This window comes from Myotis lucifugus, unplaced genomic scaffold, assembly GCF_000147115.1.
Source record: "Myotis lucifugus unplaced genomic scaffold, Myoluc2.0 scaffold_103, whole genome shotgun sequence".
Classification (NCBI taxonomy): domain Eukaryota; kingdom Metazoa; phylum Chordata; class Mammalia; order Chiroptera; family Vespertilionidae; genus Myotis; species Myotis lucifugus.
This window is the reverse complement of record NW_005871151.1, coordinates 3098958-3123834: the sequence shown is the minus strand read 5'-3', so window position 1 is coordinate 3123834 and position 24877 is coordinate 3098958. Positions and strand designations below refer to the sequence as shown.

The following is a 24877-nucleotide window of genomic DNA, read 5'->3' as shown; positions in this document are numbered from 1 at the left end:
TGGTGGGTAGAAGGTGCAGAGGGTGGAGCCCGACTGGGATCGAGCCTGTAGCCGACGTACATGCCCTTGACTGGGAATCAAACCTGAGATCCTTCAGTTTGAGGGCTGATGCTCTAACCACTAAATCAAACCGGCCAGGCTTATGGCATATTTTTGGTGCTTCTTTCAAATTTAGCTTGTTGCCTTTGTCAATTAGGAATATTTGTAGTAATAAAATCCTGTTTGCTAAAAAGTTGATTTCTTGCACAAATGTTATACAAAAACCTTTTTGTTCTATCCTAACAAATAACTAGTTTTATTTTTCCATATTCCCTTTCCATTCCTATATTTGTACAAACATAAACTATATAACAGCGGTTCTCAACCTATGGGTCGCGACCCCTTTGGCGGTCGAACGACCCTTTCACAGGGGTCGCCTAAGACCATTCTGCATATCAGATATTTACATTACAATTCATAACAGTAGCAAAATTACAGTTATGAAGTAGCAACGAAAATAATTTTATGGTTGGGGTCACAACATGAGGAACTGTATTTAAAGGGCCAGAAGGTTGAGAACCACTGCTATATAACGACAGCATAAATGTAGTTTGAGTTCTGCTCTTTCATTTAACATGATATCATAAGCATTTTCTGTGTTGTGACAATTTTTGTTATCATTTTTAAAAAAATATATTTTATTGATTTTTTACAGAGAGGAAGGGAGAGGGATAGAGAGTTAGAAACATTGATGAGAGAGAAACATCAATCAGCTGCCTCCTGCGCACCCCCTACTGGGGATGTGCCTGCAACCAAGGTACATGCCCTTGACCAGAATCAAACCTGGAACCCTTCAGTCCACAGGCTGACACTCTATCCACTGAGCCAAACTGGTTAGGGCTGTTATCATTTTTGATGCCTTTATATTTTATTGAGTATATATCTAATCATTTATTTAGCCAGTTATCTATCACTGGACATTTACTTTGTTTGATGTTTTTTTAGTTTTTCACTCGCACTGTGCATAGCTTTTTCTTATTTTAGGTTATTTTCTTGGAATTCATCGATCAAAAAGTGTGAACATTTTTTATTGTAAAAATGCTCTGGGGAAGGGACGTACTAATAATGTTATCAGCCACATATGAGCATTTCAGACCTACCACGCCTAGACAGCACTCAGTATTATCATTTTCAAACTGTCAGCTAGTATCAGAGCATGGAACACGGCCTTGTTGTTGTTCCCATTTGCTTAGGAGAAATTTCCCAGACTGAACTATAGGAAAGTCTCTGCTTTTCCTCAGCAACTGGTATGCGTCTATCGTATAGATACATGGACTCTTGTAACTTTATTGCATTCTCTTCTTTGCTTGGGTTAGGAGGAGACTCAGAACCCAAATCACAACCCACTTTTAACCAACGAGAAAAATCCCCCTACCCTCTCCCCCGCCCCCCCCCCCCCCCCCAGTTTATATGCTTCCAGTATTTACCCTCAGTCTCTGTTGGCATTTCTCTATCTGTCCATCATTGTAGCTTTGTGAACAGCTGCAAATCTCAGCTCTGGAACCAGTCATGTGATGTGAGTCTGGAGGGCTTACTTGGCCAGAGGTTCAGAGTGGCCCTCGGTGCTGGGGCCATGAGATCCTGTGGCCTTAGACTGCCTAACGCAAGCATGTCAAACTCAAAGGCTAACACGGGCCAAATAAACAAAGTTTAAGCTTATGTGGGCCGCAAAAAAACAAAAGCCTCAATTTTCATAGAAACATAGGTTTATTTTGATAGAGACATGCTGAATACAAAGGGCTGAAATAAATGAGTCATCATTAACATAAAATAATAGAACATTTTTATAAAAATTCATCTTTTTTCTTGAACATTAACTTATCAGACACTGAATAACTGCACCAAAAAAAGCGTAACACAAATAAACCTATTTTCTTGTTCTTTGAAAGCAAAATATTTCTTGTTGCGCACACCAAACAAGTCAGTCCAAGACTAATGACGTGGCAGTTGGCTGCTAATATATTCGCTGCCAGTATTAGTGGAAAGAAATGGTGCGCCTGTGCGGAAGGCGCTCAAGGGAAATGAATGCAACACGATTATAGTAATCAGTCATTAGCGAACATTGGAGTTCGTTAATAATTATGTATAACAGAATATTGTAAAAATTAAGTTACAAAATTTTTATTAAAACGTTTCTGGGCCGCAATAATATTCGTTGTGGGCCGCGTGTGGCCCGCACGCGGGTTTGACATGCTTGGCCTAACGGGACTGAGTGCTGGAGAGCCCCGCCACTGGCCCTGGTCAGACCCCCTTCTCAATACACTGCATTTTCCTCGGGTCCCAACAACGAGAGGGGCATACTAGTAGACAACGTGAGAAACCCAGGTCCTTAGCTTACAGAGGTTAGGGTTGAAGAAACCAGGGGTATGTTGCCTACAAAAGTGACACCATTAAAGAATTCAGAGAATCATCGCATCATTTTCTTAGTATCCCCGCTGTGAGAGAACATTTTTGAAGCCCTTTTTACCTTCAAAAGTGGTCTCTGATGTGATCTTACTAGCTTCGCTAACCTTTCCTGTGGGGAATGCAGATTTTTTTTTTTTTTTTACCCATTATTGAGGCATTACTAAGTTCCAGGCACTGTTGCAAATTATTTACATACATTTACTTTATTCAACTTTCACAAAAATTCTCTAAGGTTGGGGTTATTAGTCCCATTTTTACAAATGAGGAAACTGAGCCATTTGAGTGTTAAATCACTTGCCCAAGGGGCGTCCTGCTAACCAAAGGCTGAGCTGGGATCTGATGCAGGTGGCCCAGCCCCAGCACCTTCACTCAGGACCTGCACCATCCTGCCCTGCCCGCAGACACCAGCGCTGGGAACCCAAAAGACCAGGGCCAAGCCCCTTATGGGTGTTTTCACCTTTGCCCGACGGCCCCTCCCTCCCAGGCTTCTGGGAGATCTGGGGGCTTGTCCTGGGCGCCGCAGTTCCCTTCCTCTATCTGCAGACGACTATTGAAATCCTAGGCACCAATAGGATCGAGTCTTTGCATGTGCTAAGCCCTGCACCGGGCTCTGCTCCCATGGAGCTTTCGGTCTACTGAGGGTCGGGTGGGGTGAGAAGACATAAAGCAGGGCCGCATGATAGCCGGGGGCTGCTGTGCCACTCTGCACGGCTGGTCGGAGAAGGCCACTGGGCCGAGGGCCCTCACCCAGAGGCCCGCGTAATACAAGAGAAGGAGCCCATCTGGGATGGACAGTTGCGTGAGATTGCAATGTGGGCACGGGGAACTGGGGTGCCACGGCCCCCAGTGGGGAGCAAGCCTGGTTGTGTTTCGGGAATAGGGGGCAAAAAAGCCAGTGTGTCTGGGCCCTGGTGAGTAAGGGTGAGAGTGGGAGGATGAGGGCCAGGAGGTAAGCAGGGACCAGGTTACAGAGGCTGGGGTGGGCTTTAGTTCCAGGTGGATGGAAGCCATTGGGGTGCTTTAAGCAGGGGAGTGACAAGTTCTGGGTCCACGGTTCTCTCCCTACATTGTGAGTAGGAGGGGTGAAGGACAGAGTGCCAAGTGAGACCCTCAAGAGCTAGAGCCCCACTGTCACTCAAGTGCTCCCCTCTCCCTGACCCTGGTCGCCTTCTCGGGGCCCAGGGGGCTCCTGATAAGTCACTGCAGCCAGCGATACCTGCGAGGCCTGTTTTCCTCCCTTCCTGAGATTGCTGATTGTGAAACCCAGTCCCTGTGCTCCCAGCTCTTCCCGCGGTGACTGATTCTTGTGTTGCCTTACAGATCATAAGGCAGCAGTTTCCCCAGTTAACCACCAGAAGACTCGGGACCCGCGGACAGTCCAAGTAAGCACCGGAGCCCTTCCGCCGGAGGCCCCCACCCCAGGCCGAGCGAGCTGCCTGCAGGCCTGGCGGGAAGCCTGTGTCTGGCCATGGCACAGGGCAAGGGTGGTGAGGCGGGGAGGGAGGATGGGGGGCGGGGAGGTGGTTTAAGACAGCAGGGCCCTCTCTCCCAGCACCCCTGAGAGAGGCTGTCCAAAGCCCAGGACCATCTGGGCCTGCTAAGGAATCCAGCTTTTTGCCACCCTGCCTTTAGGCATTTGTGTAAAATCGTCTTGAGCATCATTTACAGGAGCACCTTGTAGCTTCTTGGTCAACCTCCAGGTTTACCTGGATTGTTTCACTGAGCGAATTCTCTGTTCTCATAGCATCCAGCCGGCCAGAGGAGCAACCTGCCCCAGTAAACCTGAGGGGGAGAAGGGGGACAGGTGTACCCACACTGTCGTGCACAGGGCACACGGCTTATGTTTCAGCAGTCCGTGAGCCAACCAACCACTGTTTGCTTCTCGCTTCCTGTGTCAGATAGAGGGCGCTGCGGGTCGGGAGCGCAGGAGCAGACAGGACTGCCTTCATGGAGCATATGTTTTCGTAGGGGAGACCGACAGGAAAAAGACAATTTGGTCGCAAAAAGAGGGTTGTCCTAGCGAATAACAGCGGGGGAGTGGCCCAGGACAGCCTTTCCAAGGAGGTGCCCTGAGGAGCGAGAGGGATGGGTGGACACCTGCTGACCAGCTGTGAGCCAATGGGAAGGGACCCTCTACCCATACTGCTCAGGCTTCACTAAAATCTGCAGTTAGAAAACTTGCCTCAAAGAGTGTTCAAAAATTGCTGGACATCGGTAACTGGTCCACGAAAAGGGTGTGAGGGCCATGTAAGTTTGAACAGATTCCTGGAGGCAGGACTTCTCAGAACCTTGATTATGCTAATGCGCATGGTGACTCCACTAGAGGGTGCCTTATTATGCAACATTTCTAAACATTTTGACATGTTAAGTTGCAGGTCAGCACATAGTGACTTAGAAAATACTGAAAAATTTTTCAATAAAAACCACCACAGAAGACTCAGAAGACTTGTGACCAAGGGTGATCCAAAAGCAGCGTGTCCAGTGCTGCCCCCCCCCCAAACGCCCCCCCCTCCCCCCCCCCCCACACACACTCCTGCCAATCCTCCCAGTGTGGGCTTAGCTTTGGGGCCAAGTTAAAGAAAGTGGATGATCAAACTGGGAAAACCCGTTTTTTGCTTAAGTCCTGAAAACACCGAGACTGATTTATTTGTGGGGCTCAGAAGCTCTGGGGGTGATGTCCAAGGAGATGTACAGAACAGTTTTTGGCCAGGGACGTTTTGGAATAAATTTCGCATAATCTTCCATGGTGACTACTCTGGAGAACAAATCCTATTTATAGTGAGAAATTCCAGGGTCTGTTTTAGAATAAGGCTTCAGCCTTGGTAGGGGTACAGAGTACAAGAGCCGCATTCTCCCTTTCTTGTTTGCCGGTTGGCACCCAAAGGGCAGTTTGAGAACCACTGGTGTGGTGGTTGATTGAACAGATAGACAGTGGGTGGATGGAAGACAGCTGAGTGTGTGGAAATGAATTCTTTTTCTTCTGCTCCTGGCCTGAGAGTCACTGGCTCCAATACATTGTTGCCCATTTCTAAGAGTAGAAATAGTGAAGCTAGAACAGGAAGCTTTCCCGTCTCCATACCCTTGGAGGAAGTTTCCCTCTGTCTACATGTGAGAGCCTGGGTGTTTTTTGTTTGTTTGTTTGTTTTTCTTTAACCTCAAGGTTGGCAAATTGGGCAACACTTCTTTTAAAATTCCACGTGATTTATTTCATGGTTTCCTCTCCATAAGGATCCTCCAAGGTTGGTCACACCTCCAACCATTTGAAAGGTAATAAGAAGCTCTAGTCTCCGATCTGCTGGTTGGTTTTATTTAAAAAAAAAAAATCCCTCTGCAAGTGTACCCGGGCAGCATAAAGGGGCTGGGGCTGCGGGTGGGGATGACCAGGGAGGGTTGTTGACCTGCCCTACAAAACTGAAATATATAGGAAAATTCAGAAGCCATCAGAGCTATAGCTTCCTGTCGTTGTGGGTTTCAGCAGTACACACTCTGAAAAATCAAGCAACGGTCTGATCTGAATTGTTGCTGCTCTCTCGGTCTTAAGAAGTTATGGAGGGGAGCTCTGTAACCTGGGGAGGCCGTCATAACTGCCTTCCCCCTGAAGGGCACTCGGAATGGAACGGCCCCTCCCCCTCCCGCTGGGCTGGGGGTGGGGGGGGCAGGAAGGGCAGTTATGACAGTTGGGAAGTAGAAGGCGCAGGAGGCAGATCGGCTCCACACAGAGAGAGCTTTCTGGGAACGATCCGGACCTAAAATGAGCTGGGCTCCCTTGGGAGGGCCTGGGTACCTCATCCCAGGAGGCATTCAGATAGAGGCGAGATGCCCACTGAGCAGAAATATGACAGAATGGTACCTGGAGGAACGGGGGTTTGGGGGTGGGGGGGGGGTGTTATGTGTGCTTGTCTCTCCTCCCTGTGACGCCTGGGCCATAACTCAGAATGCTTTCTCCTTTGTGTTGTGTTGTGACTACCCAACCGGCCTTCTGTGGGTGGAAAGGAATCGTTACTATGTTGCCGTGTTTCTGAAAGCTAGATGGGCATTGCTGTGTGATTGTGAAAATCTCCTCTCCAGGTCTCTGGGGTGGGGCCCAGGAGTCTGCACTTTAATATGTTGTGTAGGGGATTCTTGCTGTCGGTGAAGTTTGAGAACCACTGGCCGGGCGATTAAAAACCCTTTGGAGGTTCAAATCCTGCCTCTCATGCTTACGGGGTGATCTTGGTGTGTTATTTAAATTCTCTGGGCCTCTGGGTTCCTTGTCTGTATAGGGGGATGATCATTAGTTCCAGCCTCACGGGGTTTTGTGAGATTAAACAAGAAATGTGCGTGTAAAGCACTTAGCAGCCTGTGAGCCGCTGTGGTGGGCACCCCGTGTACAGTAGCAGAGAGCGACAGTCCCTCCGGGGTTGGGGAGCACAGAGCCGGAGGGGAATGCAGGTGCTTCCCCAGCAGGCTGGCCGCCTCTAACTGACGGCCGTCAGGGCTGCCTGTGACGCTTGTGTCAGTGCTGGTCGTGGGCCCCATCCCATGCTTCAGATTCGGTCTGGGAAGGGGCCCGGGACGCCGCACTTTTTCATTATGCTCCATGAATGGCTCTGACATACATCCAGGTTTATAATTCCCCGCGCAGTGGTCCTGGCGAGGGCTCTGTGGTGGGACAGACCTGTGCGCGAGACCCAGTTCTTCCCCGAAGCAGCCGTGTAGCCTTGAGCAGACTAAGCTTTCTTGCCTCCATTTCCCCATCTGTAAAAAGACTGTCATAGCTCCCATTTCGTAGTATAGTTTTACAAATTAATGTACAGAAAGCACTTACCAAAGTGCCTAGCACAGAGCAAGTGCTCAACAGGTTGTAGCTAAAATCTTAAAAGCCTCCCTCCATTAGGCTTAATGGGAAATACTGCTGTCAGTAAACCCATTTTGAGTTCATAAAAAGTTCCTTCCGGTCTTTGCTTTAAATTCAGTGTCAGCAGAAGCACTGAATTTATCTGTTTAAAGGTACAGTTCTTTATGACCACCACCCATTAAGGAAAGCAGGGCCAGTGAGTTTCTGTTGGTGGTTTGCAGCCATAAACCCACCTTCTTCGTGGGTCTTCATAGAGGGGGAGACCCACATGCCCTGTCCCTGGGTCACACTAGGCTCGATAGGAGAGATTAAGTACAAATGGAAATTTTTTTTTCATCCCCCTTTTTGCTTTGCAAAGTATTTGACTTAACATTTTCTGTGGGAGGCAATTTTGGTTATTTTTACCTGCGTGATTGATGGCTGGCAACATGGAACTCTGGTTAAATTCCAGACTTCAGAGGTGTCAAGCCTCACCAGAGAGTTAGCGCTTCTGGCCCAGGGAGGACGGGCCCAGGCGCCTGTGGCCTTGGGCACCCCTGCTCAGGAAGCGCCACCTGGTAACATGCCTGGGCTTTCTCTCTCTCCCTGCGGCCCAGGTACCACTACTACGGCATTGCTGTGAAGGAGAGCTCCCAGTATTATGACGTGATGTATTCCAAGAAAGGAGCCGCCTGGGTGAGCGAGACGGGCAAGAAAGAAGTGAGCAAGCAGACGGTGGCATATTCACCCCGGTCCAAACTTGGGACGTTGCTGCCGGAGTTTCCAAATGTCAAAGATCTCAATCTGCCAGCCAGTCTGCCCGAGGAGAAGGTGATCACGTCCGAAGGGTTCGGGGGAGGGTGGTTTATCGCTGTCTTTTTCACACCACACGCGCACACAACACACACACACACACACACACACACACACACACACACTTAAACTGCAAAATGGTGAGTTTAAAAATACAAAGCTAGAAATCTGAATCAAGCATGGACTTTCACTGATAGTAATGTATCAGTTCGTTCGTTATGACAAATGCCCCATATTAATGTGAGATGTTAACAATAGAGATAACTGGGTGTGGGGTTATATGGGAACTCCCTGCACTATCTTCAAAACTTTACTACAGATCTATTATTATCCTAAAAGAAAAAGTTTAACTACAACCAACCTACCCACCCATCTCTGAGTTACACGGCCTCCTGCCCTCTCCTCTAATGGCTTTGTTATAAAGCTTATTTTCCTGTGTGCTGCCCAGGATAAGGTGAAATCATAGTTCCGCAGACAAGATTTTCTAGGTATAGCGATTCAGTTTGGGCCATAGGGTACCTGGAGGAAGTTATTGGAAACACAAATCTGGGGGCTTTTCCCTGGGTCGTCGCGGGTCGCACGCACCTATCCTGGTGCAGCCCGTGCGCCAATAGGTGCGGAGCTCCTACTGTCCCCACGTGACGCTGGGAGCTGGGGTGGCGGTGGATGAGGCAGGAGGTCTGCTCACAGTCGAGCAGGGAGCCAGATGGTTGCAAAGCAAACTACGTTTATATTAAGCACATGTCTGCAAGAAAAAGAATGCAAAGAGTACTTTCCATCTAAGAACTAGATAAATCCTTATTGTTTCTCAAATGTGCTTTTTTTTTCTCCACAGACTTCTTACACCATAGCTTTGAAATTTTTGGATAAGAGGAGATGGGAGAGAAAATTCTTTTGCTAAGCAGATTCCAGAGGATTGCCAATGTCTCCCTGATTGTGGCAAAAGCACCTCTTATAATACACTCTGGGTTTTAACTTTTCACTCTCTCAACTGATGAGGGGAGTTTCATTCATAAGCCCTGCTGAGCTCTCCTATGTGCCAGGCGCTGTGTGAAATGCTGGATAAAAAAGCACGAATAATGTGCCATTTTATTCTCCCAGAGCCCACAGTTTCATGGGCTGGAGAATGGGGACAGAGAGTGCAACCTGTGTTTTCCATACCAAAAGTCAGTGTTCTGATAGAGAATCACTCCGCACAGCAGGTGCTGTGTGAGGGTCAGCGAGCATCACCTAAGGAAAGCGAGTCTCTGTGGGGTCTTGCAGGATGAGTAAGAGTTAGGTGAACTTCATCCCCTCAACAGGGAATAAGTGAGTTGAAAATTGAAGTTCCAAGGGCAGCAGTAACATGTACTAATGCATCCCGTTCTTGTTGATCCCTCCCCCCACAGGTTTCTACCTTTATTATGATGTACAGAACACACTGTCAGAGAATACTGGACACTGTGATAAGAGCCAACTTTGATGAGGTAGGTCAACAAGCGCCTGTGTTAAAATACAATAAAATGACTCCTGGTTCATGAGCTGCAGCTCGGTACCTGACCTGGAAGCCCCTGATGCACATTGTCAGCTCACTTAATCCTCACAGTGATCCTAGGAACCGGGCACCGTTGCTGTCCCCACTTCATAGACCTTCTGTGTGGCTAGCAGGTGGTGTGGGCTTTTCCCAGTCTAACCAGTGAGCTGCATCCTGCCTGATTGGCCTGCGAGGAAGACAGTTTTGTCAGGGTAGCATTACATCCAGAATTACAGATTCAGGAAAGCTGGAGGAAAGCATTTCTGTATTTTGGATTTAATTTCTCCTGAGGCTCGTCCACTGCGGCGCATTTGGAGTTGGCTACCGGTCCCCTCCGTTCTCAATATGGTCCACATATGTATCAAAGCCCGCCAGTAGGGGACTGAAAGAGTTAATTCAGGAAACTAACTTTATAGATTTTTTAAAAATATATTTTTATTGATTTCAGAGAGGAAGGGAGAGGGAGAGAAAGATAGAAACATCAATGATGAGAGAGAACCATGGATCAGCTGTCTCCTGCACGCCACCTGCCCCCCCTTACTGGGGATCGAGCCGGCAACCTGGGCATGTGCCCTTGGTCCGGAATCGAACTTGGGACCCCTCAGTCCGCAGTTTGACGCTCTGTCCACTGAGCCAAACCAGATAGGGCAGGAAACTAACTTTAAATAACCACTTTCAATTATTTGCCTCTGATTACTTCACCTCTTATGCTTGCAAAGAGTCAGAACTTCTTCCTTCTGTCTAATAATAAGTTTCCACTTGTTAAATGCCTACATGATCCAGGCATTTTATAGAAGGGATGTGATTTCATCCTAACAATAGATAGACACTATTATCTCCATTTTATAAAAGCTGGTAACTCTCATCTCATATACTCAGTCCGGAGCTCCAGGTTCAATTGACATCTAAGTTAATGGCCAACTTTCTGCCCCAAATTTGCTCTCCAAGTCTTAGCTTACCACCACCATCCACCCAATCACTCGGGCCACAAACCTCGATTCTTCTCTTTCCCTCACTCTTCATGCCCAGTCTGTCGGGAAGCCCTGTCGGCTCTACCTCCAGATACAAACACTGTCTTTCCATTTCACACCCAACTTCCAAGTGTCAGCTCCTAAGCTTTGCACTGTTCCCTCTCCCTCATTTTTCCTCTCACTCCGAGGAGCCATTACCTTTGGACATTAAATGGTCTAACATGCACAGAGCAGGCAGGGAGGTCTGGGTAAAACACCCCCTACAAAGGCGGCTCCAGAGAAGGAGTGCTGCTCAGGGCCCCCGTGCCTCTCAAACAGATGCCGCAACAGACACTGGTTTTCCACAGATTTGTTTTACACACGCAGCCACCGGTCTTTACAGAATTTCTGCTGGAAATTGACTGCTCACATACTAAAAGACTAGGGCTGCATGCAAGGAACACCTGGAAAGGCAAATGAATTCAGAATGTACCAGATCTTAGGAATCAACCAGGCTGAGCTTCCTCCTTGGAGTTGGAAGGGCAGGCAGAGGCTCAGGACTCAGCCTGAGACCAGTGCCCGGGGGCGGGGGGGCGGGTCAGGGGACAGCAGGGGGTCCTCTGGAGGGCAAGCACTGTGGCCATCTCTCAGGCCCAGACTGGACAACCGCCAGCCACCAGGTGTCCCAATGACAGGTGAGCGGAGCCACAGTGAGGATTCTGGCTGGCCAACATTCAGATTTAGGCAAGGGTGTGCCAAATGCTTAGGATGGAACACTGATTTCTTGGGCCTAGTAGTGCCTCCATGATATAATAGTAATAGCTAACCTTTATTAAGCATCTAGGACATGCCCAGCACTATAATAAGTACTTTTAAGGAATCATTACCAAAACCTATGCGGTAAATACTACTTCTATTCCCATTTTCCAGTGAGGAAACTCGGGTGTAGAGATATCACACCCTGGTTGGTAGTGGTGCTAGGACTGGAACCCTGACAGGCAGTCTTCACCCATCTGCACTGTCATAGTTTTAATGTTCAGTCTAGATGAAAACTTTGCCATATTTTCACAGTCATGGAATTAACAGAACTGTGACTAGAGTTTCACAGTTTACAAACCTGACTGCATCCATCACTTTGATCATGTTTTTGGCAACTACCATTTTCCCTGTAGGAAGTCAGGGACATGCTTTTCTCCTCATTCCTTGCCCCCGAAGCCTCCCACACAGTGTCGACACTGGGAAGTCCAGGCAGGCCATGGATGACAGAGAAGTGAGAGCAGGTTGCCAGGCTGGGGTCAGGGGAGCCTGGTGAGGAGAAAGCAAGACCCACTCCTCGGAGGGGCCTGAAGGAGACTGCAGGTCACCAGGGCAGGGGCAGGAGCAGGGAAGCGGGCAGTCTCAGGAATGGAGTAGAGGCCCAGTTACCATGTGAAGAACAAGGCAGCCACAAGAGACAGGCAGACAGGGGCTCTCTGTCACCCATTGCCTGGCTTGCTATCTGGCTTTGGAAAGTAGGTGAATGTCTCTGCAGAATGGGAGTGATGAGTCTCGCTGTAATAGTGTTATGAGTATTAAATGAGAACCTATGCAAAGTATCTGGCATATAGTAGGCACTCAGTAAATAAAGCTAATGCCAGTAAGGGTACCACCTCCAAAGTACTGGGCTGGGGCACTGCATTTTCCCCTGCATTGGTTCAGGACGGATAGGGGAGCCAGGGATGTGGATAATGCCATGGGTGGGAGAGCGCCCCCCTGGAGGAAGGAAGGATACAATAGTCCAGGAGCCAAATGGAACCCATGAGATCACAAAAGTTCAGTTATTCCCCCACTTCAAGATGAGCCATTCCCCAATGTTGGCTAAAGTCTACTCTGGTAGACATTTTTACATGTTATTATATGTACAGGTTAACCATCTTCTACCATGTCCCTTCACTCACCTTATCTTGTTCCACCCCTCTCCCCGCTACTCTGCTCTCTCCCTGACCTCCAAGTCACACACTAAAAGACAAGTGTCAGGGCCATTGGGGGTTCTCTGCTTTGGAAGTTCACTCAATCATTTGTTCATCAGCAACTCAGCTTGCGTTCCTGCTGTCATATTAATAGTACCTCCACATTTGAGTGCTACTATGTTCCTGATCTGTGCCATGCAGCTTACTGCCCAGATATCAGCGTCTAGCTTCCTACAATGGCACCACCCGGCAGGGCTCTTTGGGGAAAGGGAGGCATTTGGATATGAAGAAAGCCTTGCACTTTACCCAGTTCGAGGCTCACAGGTTTGAGTCAGGAGATTTTTGTTGGTAGCACCTACTCTCTTCCCTTCCAGACTTATTCCTCTTACTAGCAACTCATGGCCCCGGGGTACAGATAAGCCCATGGAATAGTAAATTCTAGTAATCTGAGCTTTTTAAAAACAATACCCCACCTTCCCTTCCTTAAATTCTCCCCAGACCACAGTGAGCACGAAGGGGTGAGGGGTTAAGGAGCTAGTCCTCTCCCAGGGCAGAATGGACCCAGGCTGCCAGGCCACACACGTGGGCAAGGAGGACCTTCTGGGCCTCCTGAGCCACACCAGGCTGGCGTGGCCTTGGCCGAGTCCCAGGCCTCTGTTGGGAGGGCCCGATGTGACCTCATGGATCTTCTCTCTGTGGGTCGATACAGGTTCAAAGTTTCCTTCTGCACTTTTGGCAAGGGATGCCGCCCCACATGCTGCCGGTGCTGGGCTCCTCCACGGTGGTGAACATCGTCGGCGTGTGTGACTCCATCCTCTACAAAGCGATCTCGGGAGTGCTGATGCCCACCGTGCTGCAGGCATTACCCGACAGGTGGGCACACTTCCCATCTCCCCTCAGGCTGGTCCCCAGCATTTACTGCTCCTGCTTCTCTTTATTGGGTTCTAATCATGCACTGTCTGGGGCCTTCCTTGTTTAGAAAGTCTCCAACACAAAGCCATAAAAGGAAAACCCAATGGTAACAGTAAGCACCATTAACATTGTGTGTTTTTTTTAATTAAAATTTTAAAATGGTTAAAAATTCCAAGTGTATAATATGGTATACAGTGAAGAGTCCCCCCTCCCCCTCTCTTTTTCTCCAGACACCAGGTCCCCTGCCCAGAGCATCATTATTTTCTTTAATGTGTTGCAGGATTTTATTTGTTAATGTTTTATTTAGGTTTTCTGCATCAAAAGTCATAAATAAGATTGGTCTGCATTTTCTTTTTGTGTTTAATCTTTGTCAGTTGTTGGTATCATTGTTTTTTGGTTTTTTGTTTTGTTTTGTTTTTGTTTTCATTTTTGTTTTTGCTTCATAAAAGGAATCTGGAAGTTTCCTGCCCCCTTTTTCCTAAAGTCTAAACCAGTTTAAATTGTATTGAAATTACTTGCTCTTGAAGATTGCATAGAATTAATTCCCTTTTGAAGCCATCTGGGCCTGGTAAATTTTTTTATGGGGGTAAATCTTCAAAAACTTCTTTTTTTCATATAATAAGTGCTCAGTTTAGATTTTCTATTTTCTCTGAGGCAAGTTTTGGTAAATTATATTGTCCTAGAAAATTATCCATTTATTCCAGATCTTTAAATTAATTTGCTTAGGGTTGAGCAAAGTGGGTTTGCGCACTCACTGAATTTCCTCTGTGTCTGGTTATTGCTGCTTTACTATGTTTTAGTTTGTGTGGTTGTGCTTTCTGCCATTTCTTTGTAGTTAGCTCACCTACTTTTATTATTTCAAGAAAAAACCTTTTGGATATACTTATTGATGCTATTATTTTTTCTAATATATTAATATCTGCTTTTATTTTACTAACTCGCTCCTTTTCCTTTCTTAAGTTTACCGTTATTCATTTACTCAACAAATACTTACTGAGTGCTTCCTATGTGCCTGTCCCAGTTCTAGGAGCTTCAGTTCTATTAGTCACACCCCCCCCCCAAAAAAATTAACCAAAAAATAGATGCCTGATTTATTTACACTTTTTACCCTTGTTTTATAGCATAAGTATTTCAGGCTTAGATTTTTCTTTGAGCACTGTTTTAACTGTATGCCATAGGTTTTGATATGTAATATTTTAATAATTGTTCTTTTCCTAAATACATTGGTTTGGAGTTCTTCTGTGGCCTAAGAATTTAAAAAGAGCATTTAAAATTTTCCAATTGTTAGGAGCTAGTGTTTTCTGGTTGTTATTTTCCCTTTTATTGCTTTGTGATTAGAGACTTTCTAAACTATCTCTTTGAGACTTAATTTAGGTTTCCCCTGTTGTCTAACATGGTCATTTTGTTACACTTGAAAAGAAGGAGCACTGTGTCTTCAAGGTACCACTTCCACGTTTATGTATTTGGACCAAGTTTGTTGTTGTTTAGTTCTGAGACGTCTTCCCACTTAGAAGTTGAATAAAAGTGGCAACAGTAGGCACCCTTGCCTTCTTTCTGATCTTAGAGGAAAAGCTTTCAGCTTTTTACCATTTAGTGTAATGTTAGCTGTGGGTTTATCATAAATGTCCTTTATTATGGTGAGGTATGTTCCCTCTATATCCACTTTGTTGAGAGTTTTTACCATGGATATTGAGGGTTTTTTTCAAATGCTTTTTCTCCATCTATTGAAATGATCATGTGATTTTTATCCCTCGTTTTGTTGACGTGTTATATCACGTTGATTGATGTGGGGGTATTGAACCCCATCCTGGCATCCCTGGCACTTGATCATGGTATATGATTCTTTTAATGCCCTGTTGAATTCGGTGGGCTAATACTTTGTTGAGAATTTTTGTATCATGCTCCTCAGGAATATTGGCCTATAATTTTCCTTTCATGTAGTGTCTTTGTCTATTTTAGGTAGCAGAGTAATGTTGGCCTCATAGAATGAGTTTGGAAGCATTCCTTTGTTTTCAATTTTTGGGAACAATTAGAAAAGAATAGGTATTAATTTTCCTTTAAATGTTTGTTAGGATTTGCCTGTGAAGCCATCTGGTTCTGGGCTTTTGTTTTATTTAGTTCCTTCCTTCTACTAACTTTGGGCTTTATTTGTTCTGTTTTGTATTTCTTTAGGCACAATCATAGTTATTTTAAATTCCCTGTTTGATAGTCTGGTTCCATAGATTGCTTTATCTCTTGGGAGTGGGTGGCGGTTCTTAATTTTTTGTGTATCTTACAATTTTATATTGACTGCCAAACAGTATGTGGAGCAGTACAAACTGAGGTAAGTAGTACGTATGCCTGGAAATGAGCATGCCTTTTCTTCTCCGAGGCTCTTAATGTGAGGAAGTGAGCCAGGTTATTCAGGAGTTCACTGGGGTTGGGTTTTACTGTTGCTATGGTTACCTTTCGTATCCCAGCAGATTTAAATTCTTTTGGAGTGCCTGTGCTTAGGTTGGAAGTTTGTTTGTTGAGGGTTTTTTTTCAATGTTACTGCTACATCCTCAGCATTAGGTCTCCGGTGTACCACAACTACACTGTGAGCCTGTTTGGGGATGGGGTGAGGGCGGGGTTCTCTGTTATCCTGACTCAGTCGCAAGTAAGCCTGTGGTTTTGGCAATCAGAGTTGGGCATTTTCCGTGATCATACCCAACTCCAGAGATAAATCTCTAGTAGCTTGAGCCCGTGATGGTTTCTGCCAAGGTTAGAAAGCTTTTCCTTTTCTTCCTCCCCTCCCCGGCCACCTGCAGTGAGTCTCTCCCGGCACCCAGGCCAACAGTATTTCCTGCCCTTCCCCTGGCCACTGGAGGCTTTTGTTCATAGGGAGGGTGGTCTGAGTAGGGCTGCATGCTTCTCTACAGCAGTGGCTGCTCCCCTCTTCCAAGCTGCTCCTCAGAGGTGGGCTTCCTCCTTCTCCTCTCCTGCCCCAGTTCTTTGTGAGCACCTGGCTGGGCACGGAGAAGACCTTGTAAATAGATGTGAATGTGAATGTCCTTTGCCTCTGTGGCTCCCAGAGCTCCATGTACTCACGCTACTTCACACTCGGCCTTTAGCTATTTAAGCTGAATTCTTCCTTGGCTATGGGATGTCCTCCTTTCCTCCCTCTAAAACAGATGAGCCAGCTCCCAAGTCCTGTCTTTCCACAAATTCCAGGTTAGGTGGTTGTGACCTCAGCTCTTTGATGGGTTAACAGAAAAATAGGATTTTATAGATTATCTGGCTTTTTCTTATTATGGTGGGAGTGATGCTCTTTCCCATTTTCCACATTCTAGGTAGAACAGCAACACACCTAAATAGGCCAATAAAGGTTGCCTCCAGGTGGGATTGTGGTCCAACTTTAGTGTCGTGCTTTTATGCATTTTTCAAGTGTTCTACCTTAAGACTGAATTATTTTTATAATCATATGTCTAAGCGTATGCATGTACCAAATTATATATATATATATATATATATATATATATGTATGTGTGTTTAATGAATGAATGAATATTTGAGTCCTGTGCACATGCGTGCACGCACACACACACACAGGCCCCTTTAGGTTTTGAGTTATTAAATTCTTGTACATTGATCAAGTGAATTAGATAATAACTAAATCTCTGTCTCCATTTTTCTAAGAAGGAATCTCCTGCAGGATCTGTGTAAGTATACACATCTTTATAAGAGAGCTTCACATGCTGCTAATACTGCTTACTAGGTGCTGCACACACAAGGCATTTATAGTTTATTATAAAGCAGTGCATGGGGTACAAACAAAAGACTAACCCCTGCCTCCTCTTCTGTAATTGTCTTGTTTTTATAGAAGTGAACGTTGAAGCTTAAGAGCTGAAATCACTTGTCCATCTTCATCTGCAAATAAATGAAACAGCCAGAACTCAATATTCATTCATTCATTAAACAAATGTGTATTGATTACTACACTGTGCTAGGTCCTGGAATACAGCATTAATGAAGATAAACGTGCCCCCTGCCCTCACTGAGCTTACAGTCTGCCAGAGGAGACAGTTCTTTAACATTACATAGTTAATTACCAAAATGACCTTTGGCTTACAAATCCAGTGCCTTTTCCATTAAATCAGGAAGACAAAGTTATTGAAAAGACCGGCTGACTTTTCAGTTGTTTATATTCATTTGTCCCTCACTTCTTTGCACGCCTTGTGTGCCTGGCCCTGTGCCAGGCCAGGGGTGGGATGGGAATCAGGTCTAGCAGTTCTCACAGCCCTCCTTGCCCAGGCTGGGGTGCGGCTGCCGGACCATCCGCCCCTTCCTTCCCTGCTCTGCAGAGCATATTGAAATATGCTTTCTGGTGAATAAGTGACAGCATAATAGAGATAACCATGAATCATGCACTCTTACTTGCAAGAAAGATAGATCATTCTCAAACTTGGGCTTTTCACCTCTGTGACCTCTCAAGGGGAGCTGGCACAATGGTTGTTAATAACCATTGGTCTAGCAGATGTAGGGAAGCATGTTTGGGTGTAGGGGCTTGGGGATGGATGGGCAAGAAGGATAAGGTATCAGTGAAGCAAAGAGAAGACTGAAATTCTAAGCAATAGCCAGGCCCATGGCCGAAAAGCAGCAGGAGGCCCTGGTCTGGACGCGGGGAGTCCAGCATCTCAGGTGCGTGCGCAGTGTGGGTGTTAACCATCACCCAGCCTGCAGCCAGGCTGCGCTGAGCTTAAATCTCGGCTCTTGCACTTATTGCTGCATCTCCTTGGCAAATAAAATAACTTATCTGAGCCTCAGTTTCTCACCTCCCTGCTGGGAATAACAATCGCACCTACTTGTTAGGGAGGGGTAAGTAAGAAAATGCGTGTGAAGTGTTTAGTGCTTGTCACCTTGCACTCATTAAAAAGTGGCTGCTATTATCACGCTTTGCTGTTGTACCAGCATCACTGCTGGAGGTCATTCAGGCAGTTTCAAGTGTGGAGCTAAGATGCAGGGGAAGGGCGGAAGATGTGGGAGCATCTGCAGGAAAGGGAGGGGAAGGAAAGGGATTGTGCACCCCTGTGCCTGTGCCTGTGCCTGTGCCTAGCAGAGTGCCTGCTACAGAGGAAGTGCTAAATAAACGTTGAAGACTGAGTGAACCCAAAGCCCTGCATGTGCTGGGTGGGCCCTGGGAGAGCCAGCCTGGGGAGGAAGAAAAGGGGAGGGAGTGGCCCAGGAAGGAGGCAGATAAGTCAGCAGAGGAAAAAGTCAGGTCGCAGCGAGTGTACTGTGGGAGGAGGTATGTCAAGAAGCGGTGTGGTCCTCATCCCCTGATGTTACAGGAAGGAGGCGTGGGTGGGGAGGCATCTCTCAGACCAGGTGATGAGGGGAGGCCAGCTCCTTGGACCCCCTACCCCCACCAGGGCAGCCTCAATGTTTAGGTTACTCAAAGTCCTGCAGCCCCACGTCTGAGTCCCAAAATAGAAACTTTTCCAGGCAGAACTCCCCTTGCCTTTCTTCCGCTTAAGCCAATCAATTGCGCCAAGTGAAAGGCCCCATCAGCAATCCTGCTGCTTACTTGCTGCTCCCAGACAAAGGCCAGCTCCCCGCTCCAGCCGCGAGTAATCCTCCTGGATATGTGTCATGGACCGAGAGTGGCAACGTCCCCACCAGTCCAGCAGCCGCAGGAGGGTCACTCTGGACACTTCTCTAGATTCTGACCTCCGTTAAGAGCAGCCAAATGGTCTGAGATTTAATCTCAGAAGTCGGATCCAATGTACTACTAACTGATACTGGTTTAGAAGCTTTGCTTTGTTACAAGTGCAGGGCTTTGGGTCCACTCAGTCTTCAACATTTATTCAGCACTTCCTCTGTGCCAGGCACTCTGCTAGGCACAGGGGTGCATAATCCCTTTCCTTTCAGGAAGACATACTTGACTTCCTTCTTCCCTCACACACCCACATCCACTCACCGGAAATCCTGTTGGCTCTGCCTTCAAAATATTTGAATCTGACCATATTACATTATTTCCACTGGTACCACCCTCGTCCTCCCTCTTGCCCGGACTCTTGCAGTAACTCTGCACAGCTCTCCCGGTCTGTCCTCGCCCTCCTACAATTGATTTGCAGCACAGAAGCCAAAAGAATCTTTAAAACATATGGCAGGATTGAGAGTGTTGAGATGGTGGGGAGAGCTGGGAAGCTGGTAAGGAAGGGAGCCAGGCTGCTATCTGGGGCAGCAGCTTTCCAGGCAGAGGGAGAGGGAGCAGCAAGTGCAAAGGGCCTGGTGAGGCTGGCAGGGGCTTGGAGACACAGAGAGGGGGCTAGTGCCAGTGGGAATCAGGGGAGCTGCGGGGAGGGGCTGAAATCAGAGAGATAAAGGGGAGCATTTGGGTAGGGCCTTGTGGGGAATACATCTGAGCTTGGTGCATGGTGGGGTTGGGAGCCATTAATCCATTTGTTTCACTTAACATTTCTTACGTGCCTACTAGGTGCCTGGCACTCTGCCAGGTGCTGAGGCTACTGTGGCACACACAGTCCAGTGGGAAAGATGGACATTAATCAGGTAATCGCACAAGTGAGTGCATGATGACCAGCTGTCACAGCACTGGGCCCGTCCAGAGGAATCCTTGGGGGCTCTGACCCAGTGACGGGGCTTCAGGGAAGGCTTTCCTGTGGAAGTAACACCTGGTCTGAGATCCGATGGAGGAAGGGGAGCTGAGTAGGTAAAGAGGGGTGGGATGAAAGGTTGCCAAGGGCACAGGCCCCGAGGTGGCAAAGACTGGGCAGAGGCCCGTGGGGCTGAAATGTGGATGAAGGGAGGAACCGCACGGTGAGGCTGGAGTGGGAAACAAGGCTAGAGTGTGAGCTTTGGGTGTGAGGATGTTGGTTTTCAAGCTGAGGTGAAACAGATCAGGATTGCAAGTGCTCTGGCACAATCCCTCTGACTGAAAGATGGGGTGGAAGTGGGAAGGTGAGCAGGGCAGGGAGGCCCAGGTGAAGGATGAGGACAGCTTGAAGTGGGAGAAACCTGGAGGGGGCTGAGAGGTAACTTGAAGATAAAATCTGTAATGCCTGGCAGTGGGAAGAGAGACTATTTGAGTCTCACACTAGTTGCACTAAAAGAGGAACAACCAGATATTATAAGCTTCATAATGTGATGCAGTGGGCAGCCACCTATGAAGCTTTTTATGCCTAAAAGAAAAAAAAATCATAACTGAACTTCAGTCTTTAGACCTAATTGCCACTTTATAGAAAGCACACAGGATAGGTGAACAGGTTAAATGCACCACGAGGAAGAAATCAGAATGTGGGGCATTCCAGGGAATAAATAACATGAGGGCGCCCATAAACCAATGGCATGAAATAAACTTTTAAAGAGACTTAAGAAATAGAACAAGGCAATGTTATCTTTTTTATACAATGTGTGGACTTTGTTTGGATCCAGATACTAACAAACCAGAAGATTTATTTAAGAGAAATTTGAGTACAGACTGGACTTTAGATAATCTTAAAGAATTACTGTTCATTCTGTTAGGTATACTAATCGCATGGTGATAAATTAAAATGACAAACTGTTTGCTGATTATTGAAGCTAGGTCATAGATATTTGGAGGTTTATTATGCTATTCTCTATATCCTGGGGTATATTTTAAAATTTTTTTTATAATAAAGTTAAAAACAAAGTTCATGGAAAGTAGAATCTCCACGAAGTAGGGAATACAAGAAAAGAACCAGCTCTGACGGGGAAATGATGAGTTCAGTTTGCATATGTTGAGTTGGATGTGCCTTTGGGACTTCTAAATGGAGGGGTCCTGAGTCCTGCAGACCTCTGCTCTGGAGATAGCACAGTGACTGTAGTTGGTGACTGATGCTGTGGGCATGGAGAAACTAAACTACCCAGGGCAGGAATCCAGAGGGAGGAGAGGGCCCAGGTCTAGTCTTGAAAGAACTGGAAGACATAACGGCCAGCTTTGTGATTGAGGGGGAGGAGCCAGAAGACAGAGGGTCACAAATGCCAAGGGAAGCAAATGTGTCCAACAGGAGGAAGGGCTAACAGAGCCGAATGCTGCTAAGATGTCAAGCAAGATGAGAACCAAAATGAGTCCACTGGGTTTGAGTCAGGGATGGAGGTTGCTCTCTGGGTGAGGGACAGGAGTGAACAGGAGATGACAAAAGGGAGACAGAATCTAGACAACTTTGAAGAAGTATGTCTGTGAAGAAGAAGAAGAAGAAAGAGGGTTGTAGCTTGAGGAGTGAAGAAATGAGAGGGTTTTTTTGTTTTGTTTTGAAGATGAGCCAGTGTTGAAGCACTAAAATGTAGAGAGGAATGACCCAGGACAGAGGAAGAGGTGGAACATAGGGTAGAAGCGGCAGTCAGTAATGTGAGATTCCTGAGAAGGTAGGAGGGGATGAGATAGGGGATTGGCTCTTTGATTCTATCAAGCAATAGGAGGTGGTGAGACCTGCTGGTAAAGAGTGGGAAGTAGGCGGATTGGAGGTGTGAGAGTCTTGGGAGAAGGTAGGACTTTGTCATGGAAAAAGGAAAGAATGTATGAGCAGAAAAACATGGTAGGATGGCCCAGTGGGGAAGAGGTTGGTGATCATGGTGTGACAGGAGAGTCGGTGGGAGACTGAACAGGGTAGTGTTGGTGGAAGGCAAGGATGGTTGTATGTCAGTGTGGGGAGAGGTCCCTGTGGCCCCCATGACTAAGGAGGACTACATGGAGGACACTGGAGTGAGGGCTATGTGCAGGTGGGATCCTGAAAATGGTGCTCAGTGTCTTTTCAACTCCAAATTTCCATCTCACATTGTAACCTACTGCCCTTCCCCGACCTTTCACCCCTCCAGCCCCCTCCCACCTCCTGCTCCAAAAAAATCCTTAACTTTCCAAATCTGATACGAGTTCAAGGTCCATGTCAGGATTGTTTGCAAGTTAACAATACGCTGTTGCTTCCTAGTCCTTTCCAAGCAGTAAGCAGTTCGGTAAGCCTGGGCCCAAGCCGGGTGGGCAGGCATGCCCATATGCTGCCAGGGTTCCTGTCCGATTGGGGGGCTGTGACAAGCTGGGCAGCATGAGGAGGAGGGGCCAATTGCAAATTGGTGCTCGGAGGCCCACTGGCCACTGTCTTCACCCCTTATACCAGGCTCTACAGAAACACAGAGGATGATGTTTTGCTTGCAGAAAGTTCTGATGGCTGCCCAGCCTTGCACGGTGCCTGCAGGGTCTCCTTGTCCACCAGCACTGGCACAGAGCACATTCTGCTCATGCCCTTCTCAGACCCACCAGCTCTGCAGAGCGGGGCTGCCAGCCTCGCCTCTGAGGTTGCTGCTACAAGTGGCACCTGTTGGCTGCAGTCTGGTGGAAGGACTGGGCCACACACGAGGCACTTAAAATGGATCCTTCCTCTTTCTAGCTTAACTCAGGTGATCCGGAAGTTTGCCAAGCAGCTGGATGAGTGGCTAAAAGTGGCTCTTCACGACCTCCCAGAAAACCTGCGAAACATCAAGTTTGAACGTAAGTGCTGAGTTTGGGAGTGGAGGGGAAGGGGGAAAGCAGTTTTGTGCCAAACATCTTACATAAAATAACAACAACAATAGCTTCCATTTACTGTGTGTTACTACAAAGCACCAAGTATTATGCTTAGCACTTTCCATACATTAACTTGTTTAATCCTCACAAAATGTTTCTTACGGGTGGTACACCTGCCTTCATAGAAAAGGCTTAGGGAGGTAGTAAGTAGCAGGGGCAGGATTGCTCCCAGATCTGTCTCCCAGAGCAGAAACACCAGAGTTTCTGCTCATCACCTCCATGGTCCTTCTCTCACTCATTCTTATGCTACCTCTTCGGTGTAGGACACGGTGTTGCTGTTCAAAGATGGGGCTTCAAGATGCAGTGAAAGGTCCCCAAAGCCACACAGCCAGTCACTGGGGGTCCGGAGTCCAACTCCCGTCTGTCTAGCCCCCAGACCCGGAGGTTCCCCTGAGTGCCTGCCCACAAATGAAACTGGTCGCAGGAGACAGAAAACAGCGTGGGTCTCACATATTTAATGGCCTGCCTAATGAGCAAGCCAAATTAATATTTCTCATAGGAGTTGGGACTGCGAATCTTCTCTCTGCTGAGCGGCACCCTCACTCCACAGCGTTGTTTTTGCCTGAGGAAACGGGTCCAATTTCTGTCCTGATGTGTCTGCACTAGTGGGAAGACTCACTGTTAAACAAAGACGAAATGATTTCAAGCAAATCAAAGTTTTAAGATATATGTTTCTTAAAACCACATTTGAATACAACCTGCCTTTCTTGCCCTAAATCGGTGCCCCCAGTAAAAGGAAGGAGATCAAATTACCTCTCTCCGCAGGCGGAGGGGCCCTTTCAGCGGCTCTGAGGCCGCCTGCGGTGCCCATCACCTACTGATAAAGCCCACTTTATTTCACGGCTCTCAGTTCTTTTCTTTCCCCCAGCACTAAATTCCACATCACAAAGTTAAAGAAAAAGTAATTAAGGAGAAGGATTAACGATTGATCAGCCTGGAAAATTAGAAGTTCTTCTGTCCCCTTCCCCCCCCACCCCCATTCCTCCACCCCACGCCTTATTTTTCAAACCAAGCTGGCTCCAAGTCCAAATTACAATAATCCCAGGGCCACTTCTGATTGTTTCTTGACCAGTTCAGAAATTAATGAGAAGAATGCCCGTGCCCGTTTTAATTACGCTGACAAAACAAACCTGTTGAAAGTTGGCAGTGAGGAGCCAACTTTTGGGACCTTCCACCTGTGGGTGCCTGAGGACACCCACTCTTCCCAGGGAGCCTTGGGGTGCACCTTGAAAATGGGCAACGAGTGGAAACACACACCACTCCAAATGATGGTAAGAGTGAAGACCCTGGGCAGGCACGTGGCTTGTCTGCTTCAGAATTCACAGAACAGGACCACACCACTTCAAATCATCGGCCCACTGTGTCACCATAGGACACAGAACCATCAGAACAGGCCCTGGGTCATGGAGCTCATTCGCTAAAAGGGACAGATGACCAAGGCAAAGCCATGTTCAAGGAGCAGCTCGGGGTTCCATCATCGGAGCCACCCCTAGCAGCTCACACCCCGAGGCTCGCTCAGGGCTTCCTATTAGACAGACTGCATTGTAAAGGACCTTCTTCAAAGCTCCCACTTGATTCTTGCAATTATTTATGGGGAGTAGGGATTGAGCCTGCAATTAGCTAAATGAAAGACAAGTAAATAATTGCTTTTACTCACGGTTGATTGACACCACGATTTCTCACACCTGCTAGTGTGACTTTGAAACATATGCCCCAAATATCGCCATTTTAGGAAATAGTTGTCCAAACGGGAAAACAAAGACTCAAACGCTGGGTTTTGCCAGTGGGCTTCTAAAATGAGTTGGACAGTGAGACAAATTTAGGTAAATAAGAAAGTTACTTTTTGAAATCTGCCCCTGGAAAATCTGAAGCAGGACCATAAAGCCTGCAAATATTTCAAACTGCCTCTTCTTCTTTCAG

The 24877-nt window shown here is 47.1% G+C and overlaps 1 protein-coding gene across 3 annotated transcripts in view; it reads left to right on the top strand.

Moving 5' to 3' along the window:
- The window catches only part of RFX4 (regulatory factor X4), a 129712-nt gene that overhangs the window by 63537 nt on the left and 41298 nt on the right, over positions 1–24877 (top strand). For 2 of the 3 annotated variants that reach the window (XM_006092732.2, XM_023757206.1), the window contains exons 5-9: positions 3766–3827; positions 7879–8092; positions 9463–9540; positions 13196–13359; positions 22782–22882. In XM_006092732.2, coding sequence (XP_006092794.1) covers positions 3766–3827; positions 7879–8092; positions 9463–9540; positions 13196–13359; positions 22782–22882 — 619 coding nt within the window. Of the gene's footprint in view, positions 1–3765; positions 3828–6106; positions 6292–7878; positions 8093–9462; positions 9541–13195; positions 13360–22781; positions 22883–24877 lie in introns of those variants that run through there. The other variant, XM_023757207.1, reaches the window with a different exon arrangement.